Below are 25,000 nucleotides of genomic sequence, written 5' to 3'. Positions count from 1 at the left end.
CTGTTCACTGCACAGTCTCTTTAACATGCTCTTCATTGTTCCATTAAACTTTTCCGTCAGGCCATTACACATAGGATGATAAGGGGTCGTGGTGAACTGTTTAATGCTCAAAAGCCGCGTCACTTCCTTCATACACTCAGAGACGAACTGCGTACCAAGGTCACTCAAGATCTCTTCAGGCACTCCCAAACGACTAAAGATATCCACCAGCGCTTCTGCCACAGTCTCAGTATCAATGTTCTTCAGCGGGACAGCTTCAGGGTAACGAGTTGCAAAGTCGACCAATGTCAATATATATCTATGACCGTCCTCACTCGGGGGAACAATAGAACCAACCAGGTCGATTGCTACTCTCTTAAATGGCTTGTCAATTAATGGCATCTTCTCTAGGGGAACCTTCGGTACGGAACCCTTGTTAACTGTCTTCTGACATACATCGCAGGACTTGCAATAACGAGACACGTCCCCTTGAATGCCTGGCCAATAGAACGCGCTTTGAATCTTATCAGTCGTTTTCTTTATTCCCATGTGACCTCCCATGATCGATCCGTGCGCTAGTTCCATTATTCGACTTCTCAGCTGCACAGGAACCATAACCTGCTTCAGGGGTTTACCTCCGTTCACATAAGGGTGCTTGTAGACGCGGTACAGAACTCCACCTTTCACTTCAAATGAAATCTCAGCCTGGCCTCTCACAACTACGTCATCTTTCTCCCAAAAGTTCTGTAGGCTCTCGTCATCACGCTGCATTTGCTTGAGCTTTTCTCTATCAACTACAGGACTTTCTTTAGTATCTGGTACCTTCAACGGAATATGTTCTCCAGCTTTCTTAGCTTGACTTCTCGTGGTTACAGCACAAGCTTCTTGTACAGGAACTTGCCAGCTTGGGTCTGGGTCGTCAGCGGCTCTTGCGCCTGGTACATTACCAATAATTAAATCATAAACAGCATCGGGAAGACACTGCGCTTCCACTTGGCCCTTGAGATAAGGTGTATCAACATCAATCTTTGCGATGGGAACTTTCCTTGCTGTATTGTCAATGAGCAGCATAACATTAAATTCGCCAGTAAACTGATTCTCAGACACAAGGTCCCTCTTTACTACAATTCCACTACAACCAGTATCTCTCAGGACATCAACAGGCTTCTCTCCAACTCTACCTTTCACGACAGGCATTTTACTTCTCACTCCAGTTAACGGTTCAACGCAAGCACTACTTAACAATGGAATCTTCTTACCACGGGCTAACAGCAGCTTATCATCTTTAATACAGGCCTTAACCTCTTCATCAGTAGGTTTAACCTCAGGTGACTGAACTAAACAACTGGCACTCACTTGACCACGCTGCAGCGGGTTACCATCCCTACTTTGTCCTCCTGATCTGCGTCCACCTGATCGACAGTTTCTAGCTTCATGTCCCAGCTTACCACATAGGAAACACTTCCTTGTTAGGGTTGGGCAGTTGACAGCTTTATGACCTCGGGTGTTGCACTTAAAGCAATGCAGAGCTGGTGGATTAATCTGCATGTTCTTGGCTTCGTCCCTCTCAGGCTGTACTGTTGGCTTTCTGCTCGCTGAGCTGAACAAATGTTTGCCATGAGCCTCCAAGTACTGGTCAGCGATCTTCGCAATCTTTGCTAGGGTCTCTGGTGCCCTTTCTCGCAGGTGAATTGCCAAATCCTTAGGGCAAGAGTCAATAAATTGTTCTTTCACGATCAAGTCCTTAAGACCATCAAAGGTTCGCGCAGTATCCGAAAGCTCTAGCCAACGTAACAGGTATCTGTCCAGTCGCACAATAAACTGCTCCAGACTTTCGTCAACTTCTGGTTTGGATGCTCTAAATTTTCGACGATAGCCGTCTTCGGTAAGGTCATATCTCTTCATTAACGCGATCTTTACCCTGTCATAATCCTTAGCTGCGTCCTCCGATAGACGTGAATACACTTCTAGTGCCCGTCCAGACAACAGAGCACTGAGCTTCGATGCCCATCCATCTTTTTTCCACTTAGCTGTCTCGGCAAATCTCTCGAACCTCTGCAAATACGCGTCCAAATCGTCTTTGCCATCAACGAACGAGGGGAGTTTAGGTGCTTTAGCCCGATCCTCTCTGTCACCTCTTTCTGCGGTATGACCATCACCATTCATTGCTGCTATTCTAGCAAGTTCTAACTCATGTTCTCTCTTGGCAACCTCAGCAGCTTCCTTCTGTCTCGTGAGGTCCGCTTCCTGTTGTAAGTTCCTAATTTCTCTTTCCTGACGTCTCGCTTCCCTTTCTTCATCCTGTCGTCTGCGTCTCTCTTCTCTATCTTCTTCTTCGCGTCTCTGTCTTTCTTCTTTCTCTGCTTCAAGCTGCCAACGTTTCTCTTCTCGTTCTATTTCTCTGCGTTTGTCTTCTTTCTCTTCTTGTTCACGCACAAATTCAAGCAGCTTTTCTCCTTCCAGACCAAACTTTTCGCCAAGCTGAATAAATTTCTCCATTTTCACAGCACTAAAGTTTCACGGCTCTTTCACTCCCTACAACTTTTTACCACAGCGCAGCTACTTCCTTCCAAGTTGTGATCCTTTCCTGGTTTCTGTAGTCGGCAAACAAATGAATTCCTATCCCGGACAGGCCCCCAATGTTACGGGTTTGAATGTTTTGAGGAAAGTTAGCTTGCAGACTAAACTGAACGCAGGGTTGTCAGAACAACAACAAGAACATTTATTCCAAAAATGAACGTAGTTTCCACGAAGTAAAACTCTAAACAACTCGTACTCGACAAACTTACACGGCCTCCGCCAACTTGAATAAACACAGCTTCTGTCACACTTGACTAAACACGGCTAACGCCAACTCTCTTCGCTTGTGAAAAACTAGTTAGAAAAACACTCCGCTTGGACTCGTCTACTTATATACTCTGACAATAAATTTCTAGAACTTTCTAAATTAGTAATGAATCTAATTATAGAAAGATTACAAAACACACCGATTTAGAAACGCTTACGTACAAACCTAAATATAAACAAACTACGAACTCTCGCGAAGCTTCTGGACAGTAACGCTTGTCAGGCAATACTATTTTTCGTAACAATCGTGTTATCCTTGCGAGAAACCAAAGTATCCAAGAAGGCGATCTGTTGGTCAGATTCCTCTTCAATAGTGAATGAGATGTGTGGATCGATATAATTAAGTGTAGTATGAAAAGAGTTAACAGCATCTCTTTTGATGATGCAGAAGCTATCATCCACGTAGCGTTTCCATACTTTAGGTTGTACTTCAGACGTGTTAATGGCCATTTCTTCGATCGCTTCCATGCGCAAGTTCGCCACCACAGGGCTGACGGGGCTACCCATCGCGCAACAATGGATCTGTTTGTATATCTTATCATCATAAATAAAGTAATTGTTAGATAAGATAAATTTCAACAGAGAAATGATTTCAATACTGTCTAAGCTCGTGCGTGAAGGAAGTGAGTTGTCCTTAAGTATTTTGTTGCTTATGTAATCACAGGCTTTGTCTACAGGAATAGCTGTAAATAGTGATACCACGTCGAAGGATAGCATAACTTCGTCATCCTGGATGTCAATGTTAGAGATTTCTTCAGCAAACTTGGCAGAGTTAGGAACAGAGAAACCATTACTGTTTTGTAAAGGCTACAAGATGTCGGTAAGAAAGTTGGAAGTATTGTAGAGAGCTGAGCCAATGGATGAAACAATGGGTCTAACAGGGTTTCCTTGTTTGTGGTGTTTGATTGATCCACGAATGGCTGGTGGTATGGCATCAGTGGAGTGGAGTTTGCGAAGCCTGTGATTACATAAGCAACAAACTACTTAAGAGGTTCTGCCTGAGAGACCGGGGCAGACTTGGAAATGAAGGTCGGCCGATTTCGCTTAAAAGTGGTACACAAAGTACTTATGTCGACTTATGTAATATGCCAAAGTTTCAGCTTCGACGACTTTTTTTTAGCCGAGTTCTGGATATCAGCCCCTCAGGGGTCCCCAGAGACTAATTTTCAGTGCAATTTTGGCCACTTTTAAATCTCTTTTTTAGCAACATGAAATTAATTTCAGGCAAAAACAAAACCATATTTGTAAAGCCCTATCCTTAGGCTTTTATGGGTGAGAACATTAGCTCATGGAAATTTTTCGCTAGCCTGTGGCTGTTATCACAACTTGGTCATATTTGAAGCATATGGGAAGCCACCCGGAAATGGCCTGTTTTTCAGACCAAATATTTTCCATGCCCATGTTTTATATCTTGAGGTCTCAGTATCCCTGCAAAGTTCAGCCCTTAGTTTAGTAATATCAAGAAAAAAATACTAAGGTTGAGGCTTTTTACTAAGAAAACAACTTACGAGAAGATGGCTAACCAGGCCACTTCCGGTTGAAGTTTCAACAAAGCGTGTCTGCAAAAATCAACCATTTAATTTCGATTATCTTTTTTCCTTCCAAGTTATGGTTAAAAGAGACTATGAAATTAATTGTCACCGAAAAAACTTGCCGCTAATAAGAAATTTTTATGTGATTGTTTTAGGACCGATCAGATAGTGGTCCGACAGCGGTTATAAATTTCTTGGAAGAAGTCTTGAAAATTACGGACAATAGAGCCGCTGCGAAAACTCTTTATTTACCTAAAAACACATCTCTTGCCGGTAAATCACAATGCAAAATTGCATTTTTTTCGTCCAAACTGCAACGTTAAGTTTATCTCCTTTGTTCAACTCATTCAACGTATCACGTCTGTGGCCCGTAGTAATGAAGCGCTAATTAAATCAGGATATAAACAAGCTTTGTAGTTCCATTCAGTAGTACTATAACCCACCTGTTTGGGCTTTAATATTTTCTGAAGAAAAAAGAACTTATCGGTCTCTTTAAAAGCAACCACATCATCTGTCGTGACACTAGTTGAGAATCGTTTTGAACCTTTAAGAAATTTGGAATATAATTAAAGCTAATCGTCTAACACAATTTGCAATCACTCTTCCAGTCTATTTGCAAAGTATTCAGATAAATTCACTTGCAAAAAACGCTTACCTGGCTTCACTTTTACAGACATGCCCCTTTCCTACAATCCTTTAAAAATGAGGTAACATTAGAAACTTTAGCCCCAGCGATAAATTGGTCGCAAGTGCGTCGTTGTGAGTTAGATATACACAGGTCGATTAATACCGTACGTGATTGTAGTCTGTCGGCTATGACTGACTTGGAATTCAGTGTTTTCTCGTGCAGATCCGTCTCCTTGATATTGCAGAGAATGATTATGATAAAACTTGTAGGAGAACCTCAATGGCATGATTCGTTTACTGAATATTTATTCATACACAGTGCCCCAGTGTAAATGGCTCACATATGTTGTAAATGATTGATAAGGACGTCCAACACAGTCCGTTTTCGCCGCCAATCTGCTAAATTGCTAGAAGATTACTCACGTGCACTCTTTCCCTTTCTCTATCAGTATTTTCCTTTTGTTGCTTTCTCAAACAGCACAGATCCATGGTGGCATCCATACTGCATATATATCCAAAGATAGTACAGGGATGGAGTGGGTTATCCTTCCGGCAAAGACTACTGTTTTGGCAACTTGGGAAATAAAATATTTCAGCTTTCTTGGAGCCCTTAAGGACTTGGGGGTTTTTTATGGCACCCGTAGCTGTAGATCACATGAAAAAGTAAGTCTTTATGGACTCACACTGAATTGCTGACCCTTAACTCTGGTTTCGGTAATAAGAAGCAACCTAGGCGGTAATCGCCCTGGAGGGCCATTATGCATGCTGTAGGTGATAAGGTAAGTCGTCACAAGGCCTAGTGCCCGCTCGTACCTGCTGGAGCTTAAATTGGTTACTGCTCTTCTTTCCTGGACAGGATAATAATCGCTTGTGCCCATTTATACATCTGGGTGGAGAGAGGCACTGTTAAAGAAAATTGCCTTCCCAAGACGACATGTCAACGCCCTAGTAACTTGGGGCCCGTTTCTCGACAGTCCCGAAAACTTTTCGGGCCCGAAAAGCCATTTGTGAGACTGCCAACCACTTTTTTTAGAAAGCCGATCTGTGAAGTTTGACGACTTAAGTCCTCTCCGTTCTTGAGATACAAAGGGAATTGTGACAACCCGGAAATGGCCCGTAAAGTTTCGGGACTTTCGAGAAACGGGCCCCAGGACCGCCCGAATCAGAGTTTAGCCCGCTAACGCGCTATGCCAGTTCCTTTTTGTGTAGAATCCGAATGTAATGTGGACTTTAATCTGTCCTAAATCAACAAAGTGCATCGGGGAAGAAATAAATGGCCAGCACTTTCAAAAGAAAGTGGACACCTTGCCGGCTGCTTTGTTTATTTGCGAAAAAAGAAACTATCTGCGATCTATTAATTAAACTAATTAAATCTATTCAGTCTGTAAGCGAATTTGTTTCATTTGAGTCCATTTGAGTGCTTTTGAAAGGCAGAGTAGCGAATGTCTGGATTTCACAATTTAGTCTCTTGGAAAATCAAAACCATGAGTATACGGTGCACCTTTTGGAAAGAAGTTGACATATGTGGGGCACGAGATAACAAGCCGTCAGAGCCTGCTGTAACTGTCCCATTAGCGACATTAGATTGAGATGTTACGCCCTGCTAGTCAAAGTGGGCGCTGCTGGTAATAAACTGACTGCGTCACACACATTTGACAATTTTCCTGAATGGAAGTTTATTCTTAACAAAGCTGGCTTGTCTGGCGTCACAAAAGATGAATTAAAGACGATTTGTGATATGTCCACGTCACCGCCGAAAATTCACCCGTTTGCGTAAATATTCAGTAAACAAATCATGCCATTGAGGTTCTCATACAAGTTCTATCATAATCATTCTCTGCAATATCAAGGAGACGAATCTGCACGAGAAAACAACTGAATTCCAAGTCAGTCATAGCCAGCAAACTACAATGACCTCGTCACGTACGGTATTAATCGACCTGTGTATATCTAACTCACAACGACGCACTTGCGACCAATTTATCGCTGGAGCTAAAGTTTCTAATGTTGCCTCACTTTTAAGGGATTGTAGGAAAGGGGCATGTCTGTAAAAGTGAAGCCAGGTAGGCGTTTTTTGTAAGTGAATTTATCCAAACACTTTGCAAATAGACTAGGAGAGTGACTGCAATTTGTGTTAGACGATTAGCTTTAATTATATTCCAAATTTCTTAAAGGTTCAAAACGATTCTCAAGTAGTGTCACGACAGATGATGTGGTTGCTTTTAAAGAGACCGATAAGTTCTTTTTTCTTCAGAAAATATTAAAGCCCAAACAGGTGGGTTATAGTACTACTGAATGGAACTACAAAGCTTGCTTGTATCCTGATATAATTAGCGCTTCATTATTACGGGCCACAGACGTGATACGTTGAACGAGTTGAACAAAGGAGATAAACTTAACGTTGCAGTTTGGACGAAAAAAATGCAATTTTGCATTGTGATTTACCGGCAAGAGATGTGTTTTTAGGTAAATAAAGAGTTTTTGCAGCGGCTCTATTGTCCGTAATTTTCAAGACTTCTTCCAAGAAATTTATAACCGCTGTCCGACCACTATCTGATCGGTCCTAAAACAATCACATAAAAATTTCTTATTAGCGGCAAGTTTTTTCGGTGACAATTAACTTCAGAGTCTCTTTTAACCATAACTTGGAAGGAAAAAAGATAATCGAAATTAAATGGCTGATTTTTGCAGACACGCTTTGTTGAAACTTCAACCGGAAGTGGCCTGGTTAGCCATCTTCCCGTAAGTTTTTTTCTTAGTAAAAAGCCTCAACCTTAGTATTTTTTTCTTGATATTACTAAACTAAGGGCTGAACTTTGCAGGGATACTAAGACCTCAAGATATAAAACATGGGCATGGAAAATATTTGGTCTGAAAAACAGGCCATTTCCGGGTGGCTTCCCATATGCTTCAAATATGACCAAGTTGTGATAACAGCCACAGGCTAGCGAAAAATTTCCATGAGCTAATGTTCTCACCCATAAAAGCCTAAGGATAGGGCTTTACAAATATGGTTTTGTTTTTGCCTGAAATTAATTTCATGTTGCTAAAAAAGAGATTTAAAAGTGGCCAAAATTGCACTGAAAATTAGTCTCTGGGGACCCCTGAGGAGCTGATATCCAGAACTCGGCTAAAAAAAAGTCGTCGAAGCTGAAACTTTGGCATATTACATAAGTCGACATAAGTACTTTGTGTACCACTTTTAAGCGAAATCGGCCGACCTTCATTTCCAAGTCTGCCCCGGTCTCTCAGGCAGAAGCTCTTAAGGACAACTCACTTCCTTTACGCACGAGCTTAGACAGTATTGAAATCATTTCTCTGTTGAAATTTATCTTATCTAACAATTACTTTATTTATGATGATAAGATATACAAACAGATCCATGGTTGCGCGATGGGTAGCCCCGTCAGCCCTGTGGTGGCGAACTTGTGCATGGAAGCGATCGAAGAAATGGCCATTAACACGTCTGAAGTACAACCTAAAGTATGGAAACGCTACGTGGATGATAGCTTCTGCATCATCAAAAGAGATGCTGTTAACTCTTTTCATACTACACTTAATTATATCGATCCACACATCTCATTCACTATTGAAGAGGAATCTGACCAACAGATCGCCTTCTTGGATACTTTGGTTTCTCGCAAGGATAACACAATCACTATTGATGCTTACCGCAAAGCAACTCACACGGACAGATGTTTAGACTTTTCTTCTCACCACGACAAACGCCACAAGATCAGCACAGCTGAGACCCTCCTACACCGCGCAATTAAACTCCCAAGTACACCGCAAGGGAAAAATACCGAAATCAATCACGTCTTTGATGCTCTACGAGCCAACTACTATCCCTCCTTTGTTATTTCCAATATCTTAAAGCAGAAATTTTCCAAACCACCCACACATGCCATCCCTTCACCTGAAGAACTGGTTGGCATGTTTTTTAAATGGTTTGCGCCTCAAGAGAACCCTAACGGTTTTGCTGTCCTTCCTTTTATCAATGGTGTTACGCAACCCCTAACAAGAATTCTTCGAAGACACGATATCCGAGTTGTAAATAAGCCCCTCAAGACTTTACAACAAGAATTCCTTTCTCCTAAATTCAGACCAGGTATTGAACACCAACCCAACGTGGTTTATAAAATACCCTGTGCCGATTGTGATTGGTGTTATATAGGTGAAACTGGCCATTGCTTTGAAACCCGCAAGAAGGAACACGTTAGGAATGTAAAAACATGTGCCAATGGGTCAAACATTGCGAAACATGCGTGGTCTTTCGGTCATCGCATTGATTTCAGTCATTCTCGAGTTATCGACAAAGGCTCTTTTCGTGTTAGGAAAACTCTAGAGGCCTGGCACACCTCTTCTACCAAGCATGCTGACAATAACTTTAAGCCGATTCCTAATCAGTATAAAATTCTTTTTAAACAATAGCCACCATTTTTCATACCTTTACTCTGCTCTTTTTATCATTTTTATCTCGCCTTTTCTGTATATATTTCACTAATTTACATTCAACGTTTTATCCGTGGAAGGCTGTAGATCGACAGCCGAAAGCTTATATCTTTTTCAAAATTTTTAGCCAGAGAACGTTTTTTATTGTATTTTAATATGCCTAATCCTGGGTGCGCTTCAATTTCTAATCATACTTAACTTGGGTGTCATATTTGGAGAGACGCAACAGTATTCTTTGCAATCTGGGTGGTGCCACGCTAACTGGTTTCTAAAAGATGGCCTGCAGGGGTTTGTGATCTGTGTGCACGGTAATTTTTGCGCAAATGTAAACTTATGTAGCTTTTCGCAAGAAATTAGGATAGCCAACAGTTCCCGTTCTATGTTGGTGTAATTAGTTTCAGCAGATGTGAGTGCCTTGCTGAATAAACGCACGGGTTTGCCGTCTTGGATCAGCACTGCACCAATTCCTCTCAAAGAGGAATCAGTCTCGATGATGGCTGGCTTGTTTGGGTAATAGTGAATAAGCTCCACTGCACTGGTAATGTCGTTCTTGATGGTGTTCAGTTCCTTTTCGATATCACAGGTGCATACAAAGTGGCTGTCACGTTGCGGCAAGCTACGCATGATATAGGTCTCTTTTGTCAAATTGGGGATGTATGTAGACATAAAGTAATGGTAATGGTAATTGTAATGAATTTATATAGCGCATTTTCTATTAATATATTCAAATGCGCTTTACAAGCAAAGGATCTATGGGTGAGATCGGACATCAGCATATATAGGCGCCGCTGGCAGCCGCTATCAGTCCATTAGCGATCTCACCCAGCACATGAACGAATGAAATGAGTCGTGACCACAACACCGGGAGCTCCATGACCTACTCTTTAGGGATAGTGTGTGGGTTCTTTTACGTCCCACTGGGTTGTGAGCATTGAAAGTTTGTGAGACGGGGCCTACGGTTTATAGTCCTTATCCGAGAAGACTTGAAAGTCTTAACCATTTGCGGATGTAATTACAAAGGCAGCACTTTCTCCTCAGTTATTTTAAGACCCTGAGTGTTGGTCACGACCTCCCGCATGACAGCCCGATGCTCAACCAACCAGCTCTTGCTTATCGGTTGACGCAGCAAGTGCCGTGATCGCTTTCACTTTCTTTGGACATGACTGGACACCTTGTGGATTGATGATACGTCCAAAGTCCTCGCTCTGCTGTTTCTTACTAAAGCACTTGTTAGGGTTGAATTTGAGTCCGGCTTTGCGTGCCTTTTCGACAGTTTCAATCTGGTAAATGTCGTGACGTTACTCTGATGACCCTTGTACTTTAACATCATCTGCACATGGGAATGTTCCTGAAATACCAGCTAGGATTCGATCCATATTCTCACAGAAGATTTCAGAAGATGCTGAAAATCCAAAGGGCAAGCGAACAAAGCAGTAGTTCTTGAATGGTGTGTTAAATGCTGTGACAAGCTGGCTTTGCTCATCAAGTTGTTTGGTCCAGTACCCACTCTTGGCATCTAGTGAGGAGAAGTACTGACCATTTCTGAAACTATGCTGAACATCTACCCAAGATGTAGTGTAGTGGATGAGGTACCTATTCAAGTTTCTTGGGTAAAGGCACAGTCGCAGGGCTCCATCGTTTTTGACAACAGTTACCACATTATGTAGCCACTCGGTAGTTTCTGGGCAGGCTCGGATAATTCCTTCTTGTTCCATTTTGTCTAGTTCCTTCTTTAGCTGTGGCATGATGCTTTGCATTACTGCACGGGATGGTAGTTGAACTGGTTTTTGCTTTTGGCGAGAGTTTAAGGACGACCTCACTTTCAAAGAGACCAACCTGACCATCAAAGGTCTCAGGGAAGATCTGCTTTAGGTCCTCCAAAGGATCACCTGTCTTCTTTCCAAGTGGTAGATGTTTCTTTCACTTCTTTTAAAAATTGTCATAGTCAGCCTCTGATTCTTCAGGGATGTGTACAGCCCTATCTTGGCATGGCTCCATAGATATGTTTTGTTGTATGCACACGGGTGCAATGGTCACAAGTTTGAATTCTTTGCAGAATCCAAGACCAAGAATGAAGAGACATTCCTGTTTGGTGACATAGAATCTTGATTTAGCAGTGATGTCACTGGGTGTGACAATGATGTCCATAAATCTGCAGTTCTGAAGATCTGCTCCAGACATTCCTCGGATAATGGCGCTGCTTGGTTTTAGATCTTTTTTGGAGAGCCCGATTTTTTAAAGCATGGAAGTCAGCATGCAGGGCACTATAGCAAGAGCGTCAACTTTGCCTCTCATCTCATAAGATTTACTGTTCTTGTATAGTGTTTTTCTGTGTCCTTTTTTTCCCTAATTCCAATACTAGGGTTGATCTCTGATGGAATAATTAGGTATAAAAACTTCACAGTAGTGTTAGGCCTTACTCGAACTTGGGATCATTACTCTCAATATGCTACTGAAGGACGACAACTAGCGATTATCTACATCAGTTTTAGTTTCTAAATTTAATAAGCTCTTGGTCTGACATTTTTGACAAAAGCCCCTTGGCTCATAACACAATGTACGTACTATGTTTGCACGTCTAATGTGTACTCTTGTCTCATTACTGAGAAGTACTATTAGAGTTAACAGTAAAATAACATGATGATCATGGTGATGCACATGTATACAACGTGACTCTTCCACGTCTACTTGAATAACTGTGACATTGAAACAATCACCTAATGTCAAATAAGAGGACATTGAAAATGGATGATTTTTTGCTGTCCTTTCAGTGCCTTCATTCATTATGCCAATTTCCACTGCGGTAATCAAGGAAGGAGGAAATTTGAATTTGTCATGTCCAGCAACTAGTATCCCCCCTCCAACTGTGTTTTGGATCAAGACTAGTAATGGAGAGCGCACAATTGGAACTGATTTAGTTATCAGAAATATTAGTAGGAGTGAAGGTGGAGAATACATATGTGAAGCAACAAGTCCATGTGGAGTTGCTTTGGAGTTTGCAACAATTGACGTACAGTGTAAGTTATCTGCGTCTATAGAAAAAATGATTGTAGCAAACATAATAAGTACACTGTACAACGGCAAGTATTTTTTTTAGGTTGCAGGTTGCAGGTTGCAAGTTTAAATTTAATTACAACTCGATAGACTTACCGTGATTCTTACATGAATAGGTAACCTTAGGCCTAAAAACTTTTCTTTAGGCCTAATTAGGCCTAAGGTTAGCTATTCATGTAACAGTCACGGTAAGTCTATCGAGTTATAATTAAATTTCAACCTGCAACCTGAAAAAGATACCTGCCGACTGTACAATAGGAAAGTACTTAATTAGCAATAAACATCTAAAGCCACAAGTCTAACTCTCTAAAATTTTGCCTGTGGGATTCATTTTACCTAAAGGTTTTGTTTGACTTCTTTATTTTTAATTTCTTGTACGGCCATAATCCTTTGTCAAACATTCATTAAGTAAGCTGATAAGTAACTACAAGGATAGCACTGACCAAAATACAGTGTACTATGACCAAAAAAAAATTTAAAAAAACAAAGACAAGATAAAAGACGGGAAAAATCTTAAACAAAAAAGTAACAAACTGTGGCTGTTATTTGGTATTTACATTAATTTTGCTCAGGTTGTCGAAAGGTCAGTCGAATGTCGTCCTAAACAGTCTCTGGCAGGACTATACTTACCCAAACGATTGTACTTCACCTAATTATGATACTTTTACAGTTAAGTTGTGTACATGTAGTCAGAGAAGTGTACTAACATTTTTTCGTGTTCATCATAGACCCACCAGAGGTCATCCAGTTACACGTGGGTGAAGAAGAAGTCTGTAATGGAACAACCATCTCTTTTAATTGCTCAGCCGAAAATGCGAACCCCATGGAACTAAATTATCAGCTTTATGAGAATAACGTTATGATAGGTTCCATTAGCAGTACTGGAGTTTGGAACAAAACAATGACGGTTGGAGGAGTATTTGTCTATAAGTGTATGGTGAAAAACTCTGTTGGGACAGCTGTGAGTTCAGCTGTGTCTGTTAATGTCAGTGGTAAGTAAAGATCCTTTGGAATTTATTGTAGTTTTGTAGATAACCGATGGACAAAAAACTAAGATAGAGGGAACAAACTCTTGACTTTAATGTAGAAAACCAACATGGGTACCCAGCACGAGGTTGTAACTCAATACATCATGCAATAAAACATTTTTTTTTTATTGAAACAAATTGATATTAATACAGCAAATTATTAACATACCTACATAATTATAATGTTACAACTAATATAACTAATATTACTAATAATAATATAATACAACAAATTAACACTGATATTATTATTATTTTTACAAAATTCAAACAAACTAGAAATGTTCACAAAGTATAATGTAAATAATATATTAATTATATACAGAAAGTGGATGCATATTAAAACCTTTAAATAGTTAAGCATTTGCAAGAGGCGAGACTATCCATTTAGCATCAAAGAAATTCTTTGTTTTTTTACTGTGCAGACTAATATATTTTTCCGTTTCATATTTAACAGCAATTTTCTTTTTAAATCCGTATATATTCGGAAGAATTTGACTTCTTCTACAATCCCACAAGTACAATTTCCCAATCATAATTGGATAGTTTAGAAGCTTAGCAGAAGGGGAGTTTTGTCGTATCATTCCAACTAAAATATCTTGCAACGAAAGTCGAATGTTTTCCTTTAAATGTTGGTGCCAGAATACTTCGAAGTCACGCCAAAAATCTATCGAGAAAGGACAGAGATATAGGAAGTGATATAGCGTTTCCGGTTCAGATGAACAAAATGAACACGAGTCATTCAATTTAAATCCAATTTTGTAAAGTTTAGCATTAGTATAGAGAATGGAGTTAAGAATTTTGTATTGAAATGCCTTAACATATGCTTCAAGAGCAACACTATGCGGGATCATAAACATTTGTTTAACTTGCTCGAGTGTGAAATGAAATTCATTTTGCAGCTTGTTTACAATAGTTGGAAAAAGAGTCTTTCTGCTTACAAGTAAAGTATAATAGTCTTTAGATTTCTTCTTTGTGACATCAAATATATTATCGTCAATTTTTAGAGAGAATTCATCTGTTGTTAATTTATGAGTACAATTTTTTTAAAATGGAAGGAATGGAGTGCCGAAGACCTGCCCAAACTAAAAAGTTAGTTTTAGAAATCCTGTTAGAAACTAAGGAAAAGGAATCATTGTTATTTAAGTCAAAGGATAGATCACTGATATGAACTACACCAGCTTCGAAATAGCTTTTATAATAAACTGTTTTATTATTAATGAGTATTTGTTTGTTATTCCAAAGAATATAACGCCAGTCTTTTTCTGAAGAGAACGTATCTCTAAATTCCGACCACCACTGCAGTAATTCTAGATAGAAAAGGGAAATATTCAGTGGAAGGATACTAACATCATAATTGCAATGAAACAAGAAAAGGCCGCCAAAGCGTTCTAGATGATGTGTCAAATACCTTTTCCAGGTGCCATCATTTGAGCTAGCTATTCTTTTTAGCCATGCCAATCGAAGCGATATTATCATGCTATCAAGATCAATCATCTTTAATCCTCCGTTGGAGTATTCATTTATCGCCGATTTGCGCGTGACTTTATCAGGACCATTCCATAAGAATTGAAATAATAACTGGTTTAACTGACTTACAAATTCTTTTGGGGTGGGTAATAAAGATGACACATAAACAAATTTCGGAATTAATAGAGATTTGATAAGTGTAATTTTGCCATAAATAGAAAGTCCTCTAGAGGACCAAATTCTAGTCAGGTTTTTAATAATGTCTAATCTTTCTATGAAATTCTTTTCAAGAAGCAATTTTTGATCATACGTGTAATAAATTCCTAAAGCTTTTATCGGTTCGTTAGGCCATTTAATTCCAAAAGGCTGTGCTTTACAGTTCCTTGAAGAAGCTATCCACATAGCTTCCGTTTTAAAACAATTAATTTTTAAGCCAGAGACAATCTTGAAATCATCTAACAACCTAAAAAGAGCAGTAGCAGAGCTTGTGTCGGCAAGTATTGCTGTCGTATCATCTGCGTATTGAAGAATTTTTGTCTCCTCATTCCCAATAGAGATACCTTTGATATCTTTATTTTGTCGAATCGCAATTGCTAATGTTTCTATAGTAACTACAAAGAGGTAAGGAGAGAGCGGGTCCCCCTGCCGTACCCCACGTTCAAGATTAAAGTATTCTGATGAAAGTCCGTTGTTTATCACACAGCTTTGTATTTTTCTGTAGAACGTTTGGACCCAATGGATAAAATTAGGGCCAAAATTGAAGGATTTCAAACAATAGAGAAGAAATTCCCATTCTACGCTATCAAATGCCTTTTCAAAATCAATAAATATCATTAGTCCTGGGATACTTTCTTTTGCAGTGAAATCCATAATATCGAAAACTGATCTAATTGTTTCGCCGATATATCGGTCTTTCACGTATCCAATTTGGTTATGGTGTATAATGTTTGGGAGAACATTTTTAATTCTAGTGGCGATCACTTTAGACATAATTTTTGTGTCAACGTTTACGAGAGAGATTGGACGCCAGTTCTCAATATATGAACGATCTTTTCCTTTTTTTTCTATTAGAGTAATTACCGCTTGTTTTTGAGAACAAGACATTTCACCTTTTTCAAAGCTTTCGTTCACGCATTTAAGAAAAGGATCGCTTATTATAGGCCAGAACACTTTGTAGAATTCTATAGGAATTCCGTCATTCCCAGGAGTTTTGTTGGTTTAAAAGCTTTCGAGGATATTGTAACATTCCTCAGCTGAAATTTTATCTTCGCAGGTCAACTTTTCTTCTTCGGTTAATTGAGGTATATTCAAATTCTCTAGAAACTTTACAATGTTCTGACGGTTTTCCGCATCACTATTTGAACTTTTGTATAACTCTCGATAAAAACGTTTTTTTTCTTGAAGAATGTCATAGGGATTTGTCTTTACGACGCCGCTTATTACTAGTTTCCTTATATGCTTTTTTACATGATTACTCTTTTCTAAGTTTAGGAAGTATTTGGTACTTTTCTCGCCGTGTTCGTGCCATCGTGCTCGGGCACGGATTATTATTCCGTTGACTTTTTCATCATAAAATGATTCGAGCTTATCCTTAGCCGCATTTAAATTGTTGCTATTCAGTATATTCTTTTTCAGGTTTTGATCCTCTTTCGTTTCTCTCCTTTGCCTTCTTTTTGGAATATTTTATAGCATGAGCTCTTATGTTATATTTTATCCAGTCCCAAATGTTACGGTGGTCTGAAAGTTGTTTTCGGCCTTCCGTGATCCAAATTGGTACCATTTTTGTAAGATCATCAATGTACTCATCATCCTACAATATGGAGGTGTTCATCTTCCAGAACCCAGGACCCGTAGCCTCTTTCTCCACGTTCCCAAATTCTAAATAGATAGCAGAATGGTCAGTTCTGATGGCGGGGATTATATTTGTGGCTTTGACCCAATCGTGTAAATTGTTGGAAATCAACCAATAATCCAGGCGACAAAATATCGGCGGAGATTGTTGACTCCAGGTAAAACTTTTAGTTTGTGGGTATTTAACTCTCCATATATTTACAAGATCTAATTGACTTTGGACATCATTGATGGAATTTATCACAGATTTCCTAGGTGTCATTATGCCACCTTTTTTGTCCAGTATAGGATTCAGAGGACAATTGAAATCACCTCCAATCACAATATTTTCTTCTGAATCTAAATTTTCGGTCTGCAGCTTAGTTAACACATTTTTGAGGAATTTAATGATGTCTTCGTCTTTGTTTGGTACATAAATGTTTACAAGAACATACATTTTATCTTTGAAAGCGGCTCTAAGAACGATATACCTCCCCGATGTATCTACAATCTGAGAGTGAATAACGCAGTCAAGACCTTTTTTGATCAAGATTGCAACACCTCGAGAGTTTGAGCTCCCATGGGAGCAAATAAGTTCTGCACCCCATTCGTTTTTCCATTTTAACTGTGTTGACAATGTCGAATGAGTTTCTTGCAGGAATATTATATCCGAGTTTCGTTTTCGACACCACGTGAAAATTGTTCGCCTTTTTCTGAAATTGCTTAGTCCCCTCGCATTGAGAGATAGTAAATTAAGAGAATGATCGGTCATTGTAGCTGAATCGGGGAAGTGATATTATAGAAGAAGTCATATAAAACGAAAATGAAATCGATGGTATAGCAGAGTGCAAGAAAGTATAGTGCACATAAACCGATAATATACGCCTAAAACAAATTATTAATCTACAAAAAAACATACAGTAACGTATGGAGTAAGAAGTTTCCAGAGCATTCACATTTCTAATTAAACAAGAAGGGTTAAGTAGTTTAACACTTATTACACACATAAACCTTAAACTAAATTAAACTATAGATGTGCTGTCGCGCTGTGACCGCTTTGGCTTTGGTTTCCGCTGTTTCTTGTGTCCATAATGAGACCGTAGTATGGGAGATTGGTTGTTTCTTCACCTCTGTAGATTTGCCCGTTTATAATTGGCTTATCAACCTTGAAATAGGCTGTTTGCTTTCTCTGTTTGGCCTTTTTCAAGATGGGATATAACGTTTTCTGTATTTCATCAATTTCCCGGGGGAAATCATTCGCAATTGAAATGTTGGTGTTTTTCAAGTTTTCAACAAAAGACCAAACATACTCCTTGTCTTGAAAGAAGCTGAATTTAGCTATAATAGGCCTAGGTTTGGAGTTCTGTCCTCGACTGGTATTCTTCTTAGTAGGGATGCGGTGAACGCGTTCGAAACAGATTTGCTCGATATCTTCCTCTGGGATTTTAAGTTTATCGCGCATCACTTTTTTCAATTGATCTTCACCAGAAGTTGACTCACCTCTTCCTTCTGGAACATTAAACACTTTTAAATTTTCACGTCTTGTGTATGCTTCTAACTTGATGTTCCGGCACTCAAGATGTTTTATTTTAGCATTGAGGTCTTCCAGATTCTTTGCGTGGGTTTCCAGTGTTGCACACGTGGCGGTTGAAGACAAATTCAGGTCGACGATGTCTTTTTGAGCGATGTTCAGGCTTTCTTGTAAACTTTTGTTTTCTTTTTCCAATTCTACCACTCTACCTTGCATAGCCTCTAACTCGCCGAGTCTTGTTAGCACTTTGTCAAGCTTTTCACTGACTTCATCTAGTTTGCCACGACAATGGCCGTCGGCTTCGTCGAACGCATCTTCCCCGTCAGTCTGTGAGCCACTTTCCCTTAACCGTTTGCGACTATCGGCTCGGGCGTCTTCTTTTCCCATGTTATTTAAGCGAATGAAAGCCAAGCAGCCTTCGTTGATTACATTATTTTACAAGCTTTGAATTTCATCTAAAGGAGCTAGCAAGAACACGTCCGCCTTCGACGAAGGCCAGGTTACATTGTTACATCATGCAATAAAACATGGAATGTCCATAGGTCAGTCCAACATGTATATAATAAGTCGTGAAATGTCTAACACAAAATACACTTAGACGGCTAATAATGCAACATGTCCCTTTTAAGCAGTTTTAGAACCGAAGGAGATCATCGTCGCCTTAGCGAACATATGAAGTTTCAATTACTTAAAGTTCATCTCAGTTGTATACAGAGTCTGGGTTTGTTGGTGGCTTGATCACCCGTCCAGACCGTGATGTTGTTAGGTGCGGTGTTGAATCAGCTGGTTTAGTTTTGGCTGTTTCATCACTTGACTTTTTGTGCAATTCTTTTTCATGACTGCTGGCAGGTGATGTTTGTTCCATGGTGCAAGGTGTGTCTTTTGAAGCCCTTGCTGAAACTTCTGGAGGATCAACTAGTGTTGGATCATGATCTGGCAGATTTGTTGTAAGTCTTACAGGGACCTGAGGCTGGGGTCGCTATTGTGCAAGGATCGTGTGACGCGGCTTGATGTCACGCTTATTTCGCCTGAGCCGCTTGTCGCTCTTTTCGTTGATTATCCAGTATGAGTCTGGCGAGGTATCATTTGAATCAATGTACTCTGGTTTCCACTCATCTGAATTGTCATCGCTGAGCCAGATGGGCTGATTAGTAAGATAAACGTTCTTGTCATGCTTCGAGGGTTTCAGATGTACTCAACGCTTGTCATTGAAGTCGGCCTTTTTTTACTGCTTGTCGCAACAATCGCCAAGGTTCCAAATATTTCACTGTTTATTCAATCATCTTGTTTACCGGAAAGTATTCGAAATCTATCAACAGATTAGACTTGTAGTTAACAAATGCCGAGATTAATAGACATTAACAAAGAACGATATTTACATACCCATTGGTGTCTCTCAAGTCTGTGACTAGTAGTGTTGGCTTCAACGATCTTATTAATCTATTACCTAAAGCATTGTTACTTATGCCTCATAAAACGTCATGCATTAATTTCGTGTTAGAACGAAACACTCCCCCGGGCATGAAAAAGTTATAACTAGAGACAAAGGTCGAAAGATACTGAAAGGAAACAATCAGGTTTTGTTTTTATCTTCTGTTTTCTCTTTTGGTATAAGAACAACCAATTTATTCACTGCTCTCTCGACGGTAACAAAGCCTCTTCCGTGATATTCGCTGACGGCTTCCCCCGTTTTAGGATTTTTGTACTGTATTTGTACTTTCGTTACTCTTCCGTCTTCCCCAGGAAATGTCTTGAGGACGACACCAAGTTTCCATTGTCCTCTGATTTGGTTAGTATCTTGGATGAGCACTACGTCACCTTCCCTAAGATTGGGTTGAGCCGTGTGCCACTTTGGCTGAATTAGTAAGCTTGGAAAGTAGTCCCTTGTCCATTTCGTCCAGAAGTAGTTCACAAAATTCTGGACAAATTCGAATCGCTGACGAGGATTGGAAGGCTCTCTGAAAGGCCCGATTGGCACTCGTGAAGTTGCTCTGCCTAGAAGCAAGTCATTGGGACATAAATAAGTGCCATCATCTGGTGACGTAGGGTATCTTCCGATAGGTCTTTCATTTACAAGGTTTGCTACCTCGAAGCAAACGGTTAGGAGATCTGAGAATGTCATGACTTGATCACTTATAGCTGCTGTTATCGCTCGCTTCACCGATTTCACTAACGCTTCTGACACTCCGTTTTGCCATGGTGCATCAGCTGGGGCAAAATCCCACTTGAATCCTTCCATCACGCCAAATTCTTTTAGTTGCTCTTGATTCCAACCTTGTACCACATTTTTTAATTCTTTATTTGCGACAACTAGCTGAGGTCCATTGTCGGAATATAGTTTCGAAGGATACCCTCGAATAGATTCAAATCTTCGCAGGATTATAAGGAATTTCTCAGTGCTATAATCTGCGGCTAGATCTATATGTACTGTGCGGGTGCCTAACCAGTTGAAGATCACTCCATATGTTTTCCCAGTCGTTCTTTTCTTCACCTCGTCTCGAATTTTGAATGGTCCAAATAGATCAATAGCAGTACAAGTCCAGGCGGGAGACGGCTTTAATCTGTCCACTGGTAATTTTCCCATAATTTGCCTACTCAGTCTTTTGCCTAGTTTCTTGCATATTACGCAGTTGTATCTGATAGACTTGACCATCTTCAGTAGTTTGACAATCCAGAATCTTGTGCGAATTTTACTGGCTGTCGAGAGAACGCCAAGGTGCCCTCTTTTATGGATATGTTCACTATATAGACGTGAGAATCGATGATCATAACGAAGAAGGATAACTTCATTTTTGTTGTGATTCATCTCAATCCACCTTTCTTCCCGTCCTCCAACCACGTATATTCCATCTGTATTCTTTCTGGGGCACAGGCGTTTGTATCGTCCTTTTTCAACGTCTTTATACATGCTTTTTTGTGCTTCCATAATCCAGAATTTTTCTGCCTTTGCTATATCACTTGGCACCAATCTACTATGTTATATTTACTTTCCATCCAAAACCATTCTTTGGGGTTTGTATTCTGTTGTATCTCTCCTACGCGGGTTGCGGCGAAGGTATTAAATCCGTACGATTCTTTCTGTATCATGCTATGCACTATTTGGGAGTCCACGATGTGGTAGCACTTTACAAACTTGTATCTACATTGTGTGAGTAGAAATACTTTTATTCTTGAGTTTAACAAAGCTCCACACAGCTCAATTTTATCAATGGACATCTTTTTTATCGGTGCGAGTCGATTTTTTGATTGTATAAGTCTGCAGCTATATCGTCCATTATTGAGTTTCCATCTTACATAGGCACAGGCACCGGCACCAAAGGCGTTGCTGGATCCATCACTGAAGATGATTAACGTCGGTTGTTCACTTGTTGCATCCTTTGGTTTCACACATCTCTTGAATTTGACGCTGTTCATTTCCTGCATATCCTGGCAAAATTGTTTCCAGTATTGTTTGTACCTTTCAGGAATTGTATCATCCCAACCTAGTTTATTTTCGGTTCCCCCTAGTTCCCTCATCAAAATCTTTGCTCTGACTGTAAATGGTCCTGTTAAACCAAGAGGATCATAAATGCTATTAACTTGTGATAGAATTATTGTTTTTGTTAGGTTGCTGTCATTATCATGAGTGTTATCGTTTGGTTGTTTCTTGGATGTGGTTCGAAGGTGCATCTTATATACAAATTCGTCTTGAACTGGGTTCCAAACAACTCCCAACACCTTTTCCGTATTAGAGGATTTGTCTTTGGGTATAGTTTTGAGTATATCAATTCTATCATGGATGAAAATCCACTCTTTCATTTTGAAGTTTCCTTCGTCAAGTAAGGCTTCTATATCCTTAGCGAGTTTTGTCGCTTTTTCTTTGGTGGGAACACTCTCTATTATGTCATCCATATACGTGTTTTCTTTGATGACCTGAGTCGCTTCGGGATATCTATCCGCTCCCATTTCTGCTGTTTTTCTCAATGCAACAGTAGCGATCGTCCCCGATGGTTTGTCTCCAAATGACACTCTTTGTATTACATACGTGTCTGGTGGTTTTCCAGTGTCCATATCTCTTCATAGAAATCTATGTGTATGTTGCTCAATAGTTTTGATCTTGACTGTATGATACATTTTCTTGATATCACCTATCATTGCAATGTTGTTTTCTCTGAACCTTATGAGTACTCCCAAGAGATCATTAAGTAGGTGTGGTGCTGCCATTTGGTGCATCCGTTCACGCCGCAAGGTCTCTTCTTCCTACATTCAGGTAGTCTGTGTCCTCTTCGTAAACACGACCAGCAGGCTCCATTTTCCTTCAATGTTTTCATTTTATCTTCATTTGGTTTTGACAGGTAGAATTTACAGTCGCTCGTCCAATGATCTGATTCCCTGTGGAATAAACATTTACTATTTTGGGGGCGGGTGCTGTCTTCTCATCTTTCTACTTAATCTTTGTTTGTTTTTGCATAATGTGCTGAGCCTTTTATTGTTGAGGTAGTAGTAAGTCGTAGCTCTGTGGTATCATATTCAATTGCTCTTTTCTGGCTGAGGAGAAAGTTAAGAAGGCTTGGAAATCTGTCGGTTTTGTTTACCACGCTATTGTCAGCGCTAACCAATTTAGCCCATTCCCTTTTTATATTAGCAGGTAGTTTTCTTTCAATTATGCTAACTGAACTTGTGGTTGTGATTTCTCTTTCCACTCCAAGTTTTTTCAAATCTTTATATGCATCTTTTACAGCATCAATCAATTCTATGAATCTTTTGTTCTCCCCCTTTTTAATGGGTCTTATGTCTTAAATTGTATTAATGATTGCGTCCGTTAATTTAGCTGGATCTCCGTATTTTTCGTCGAGTCGTTTCCACATCTCTTTGATATCATCATCTATGCCTTTTACTGTTTCCGCTGGTCCCCTTTCCAAGCACGAGCGTAGAATGTAGCACGCGCTGCTTTTATCCAATGTTGGCATCACGTGTTTTTGAAAATCCTGCTTAAATTGTGGATATTCTCTGATTGTTCCATTAAAAGATGGCATTTTAGCCTTTTCAATGCGAAGTGCAAAATTTTGTCTGGCGTTATTTCTGTTTTCTGTCCTGGCGGTGAAAGTTTGAATTGTTTCAATTGTCTCATTGTAACATGTTTGAATTCTTCGAATCCATTCAATGGATTCGAAGAATTCAAACATGTGATTCGATTTCATTTTCAGCTGTGGCCTCGTTTAATATGTCAAGTAATTTATTGTGCGCGCTCTTACAGTCTGCTAGCGCAAGCTCAATATCCTTTTCTGTTTTGCGCAACGCTATCCCTGCGTTTTCGTCTCTCGTTTCAATCACATTTTTAACATGTTGGACAAGTGCCTCAAAGACTGCTTCCGCGGATTTCGTCTTTATAATGGTCTTTTGAACTATCCTTTGAAACTCTTCTTCTCGAAGTTTCATCATATGCTGGCGGTTCAATTCTTCCTTTTCCTTTTGTTCAATCAATTGTTTTTCATTTTCATACTTTGCGTATACCGCCGATGCTCCATTATATTCTTCTTGTAGTTCATCGATCCATTTTTCATTTGTCGCAATCTTCTCCTCAGATAGGTACATTAAATAAATGTCATGCTTACCTTCCACTGTAGACCAGGCCTAGGTAAGCTCTTTAAACTTTGTTCTCAGGATCTCAGTACCTTTATTTTCAGCTATCGCCTTGAAAAATTCGTTCTTTTTTCTCGTGAATCTTGTCTTCGCGCTTCTACGTATCTTCAGGGCGTCTTCCGCCATTGTACCGGCTGGATTTCGAATGTACTGCTAGTCGCAACAATCGCCAAGGTTCCAAATATTTCACTGTTTATTCAATCATCTTGTTCACCGGAAAGTATTCGAAATCTATCAACAGATTAGACTTGTAGTTAACAAATGCCGGGATTAATAGACATAAACAAAGAACGATATTTACATACCCATTGGTGTCTCTCAAATCTGCGACTAGTAGTGTCGGCTTCAACGATCTTATTAATCTATTACATAAAGCATTGTTACGTATGCCTCATAAAACGTCATGCATTAATTTCGTGTTAGAACGAAGCACTTTTGCTGATCCGTCAGTGGAGTTGGCTGGACATGCTGAGACGGGTGTTGATTAGTCTAATGTGGAACAGTTCAGAAGGTGTTAATGTGTCACTTATTGGAGTATCAAGGTATATTATCAGAGCTTTGGTTATGTTAGTGTCATTTGCAGCCTTCTTCGAATCTGTTCGACTGTAGGGATTGCCCTTTCCGCTCGACCGTTACTCTGATGATGGTATGGACTGGATGTTACATGGCCAATGTCAAGCTGGTCACAAAAGCGTCGAAAATTTTCAGACTTGAAGCATGGTCCATTGTCAGAAATGATCCTTTCAGGTAGCCCAAACTCCCTGAAGATGTTGTTTAGTGCTTTAGTAAAAGCTTCAGTTTTCTCGCTGGAAAGGGTGGTTAGAAAACCAGAATAGTAGTCGACTATGACCAAGGCTCGTTGGCACTGGAATTGCACCACATATACGCCCAGTAACTCCAATGGACGAGTTGCTGAGATCTGTCCCTCTGGAGGTCTAGGCTTCTTGTTGCCATGCCGTTGGCATTCATCGCACTTTTGGACCATTTCCCTGATATCATCTTGTAACTTTGGCCAATACACAGTGCGT

At 39.8% G+C, this 25,000-nt stretch overlaps 1 protein-coding gene across 1 annotated transcript in view; it reads left to right on the top strand.

Annotated features, from left to right (window-relative positions):
• Positions 1–25,000, top strand: part of LOC137982324 (hemicentin-1-like) — a 132,533-nt gene that overhangs the window by 69,761 nt on the left and 37,772 nt on the right. The window contains exons 17-18 of the mRNA XM_068829400.1: positions 12,209–12,454; positions 13,220–13,483. Of these exons, the coding sequence (XP_068685501.1) occupies positions 12,209–12,454; positions 13,220–13,483 (510 nt within the window). The remainder of the gene's footprint in view (positions 1–12,208; positions 12,455–13,219; positions 13,484–25,000) is intronic.

This window comes from Montipora foliosa, chromosome 13 (genome assembly GCF_036669935.1).
Source record: "Montipora foliosa isolate CH-2021 chromosome 13, ASM3666993v2, whole genome shotgun sequence".
Classification (NCBI taxonomy): Eukaryota; Metazoa; Cnidaria; class Anthozoa; order Scleractinia; family Acroporidae; genus Montipora; species Montipora foliosa.
The sequence above is the reverse complement of the archived record's forward strand: the minus strand, read 5'-3'. Positions and strand labels throughout refer to the sequence as shown.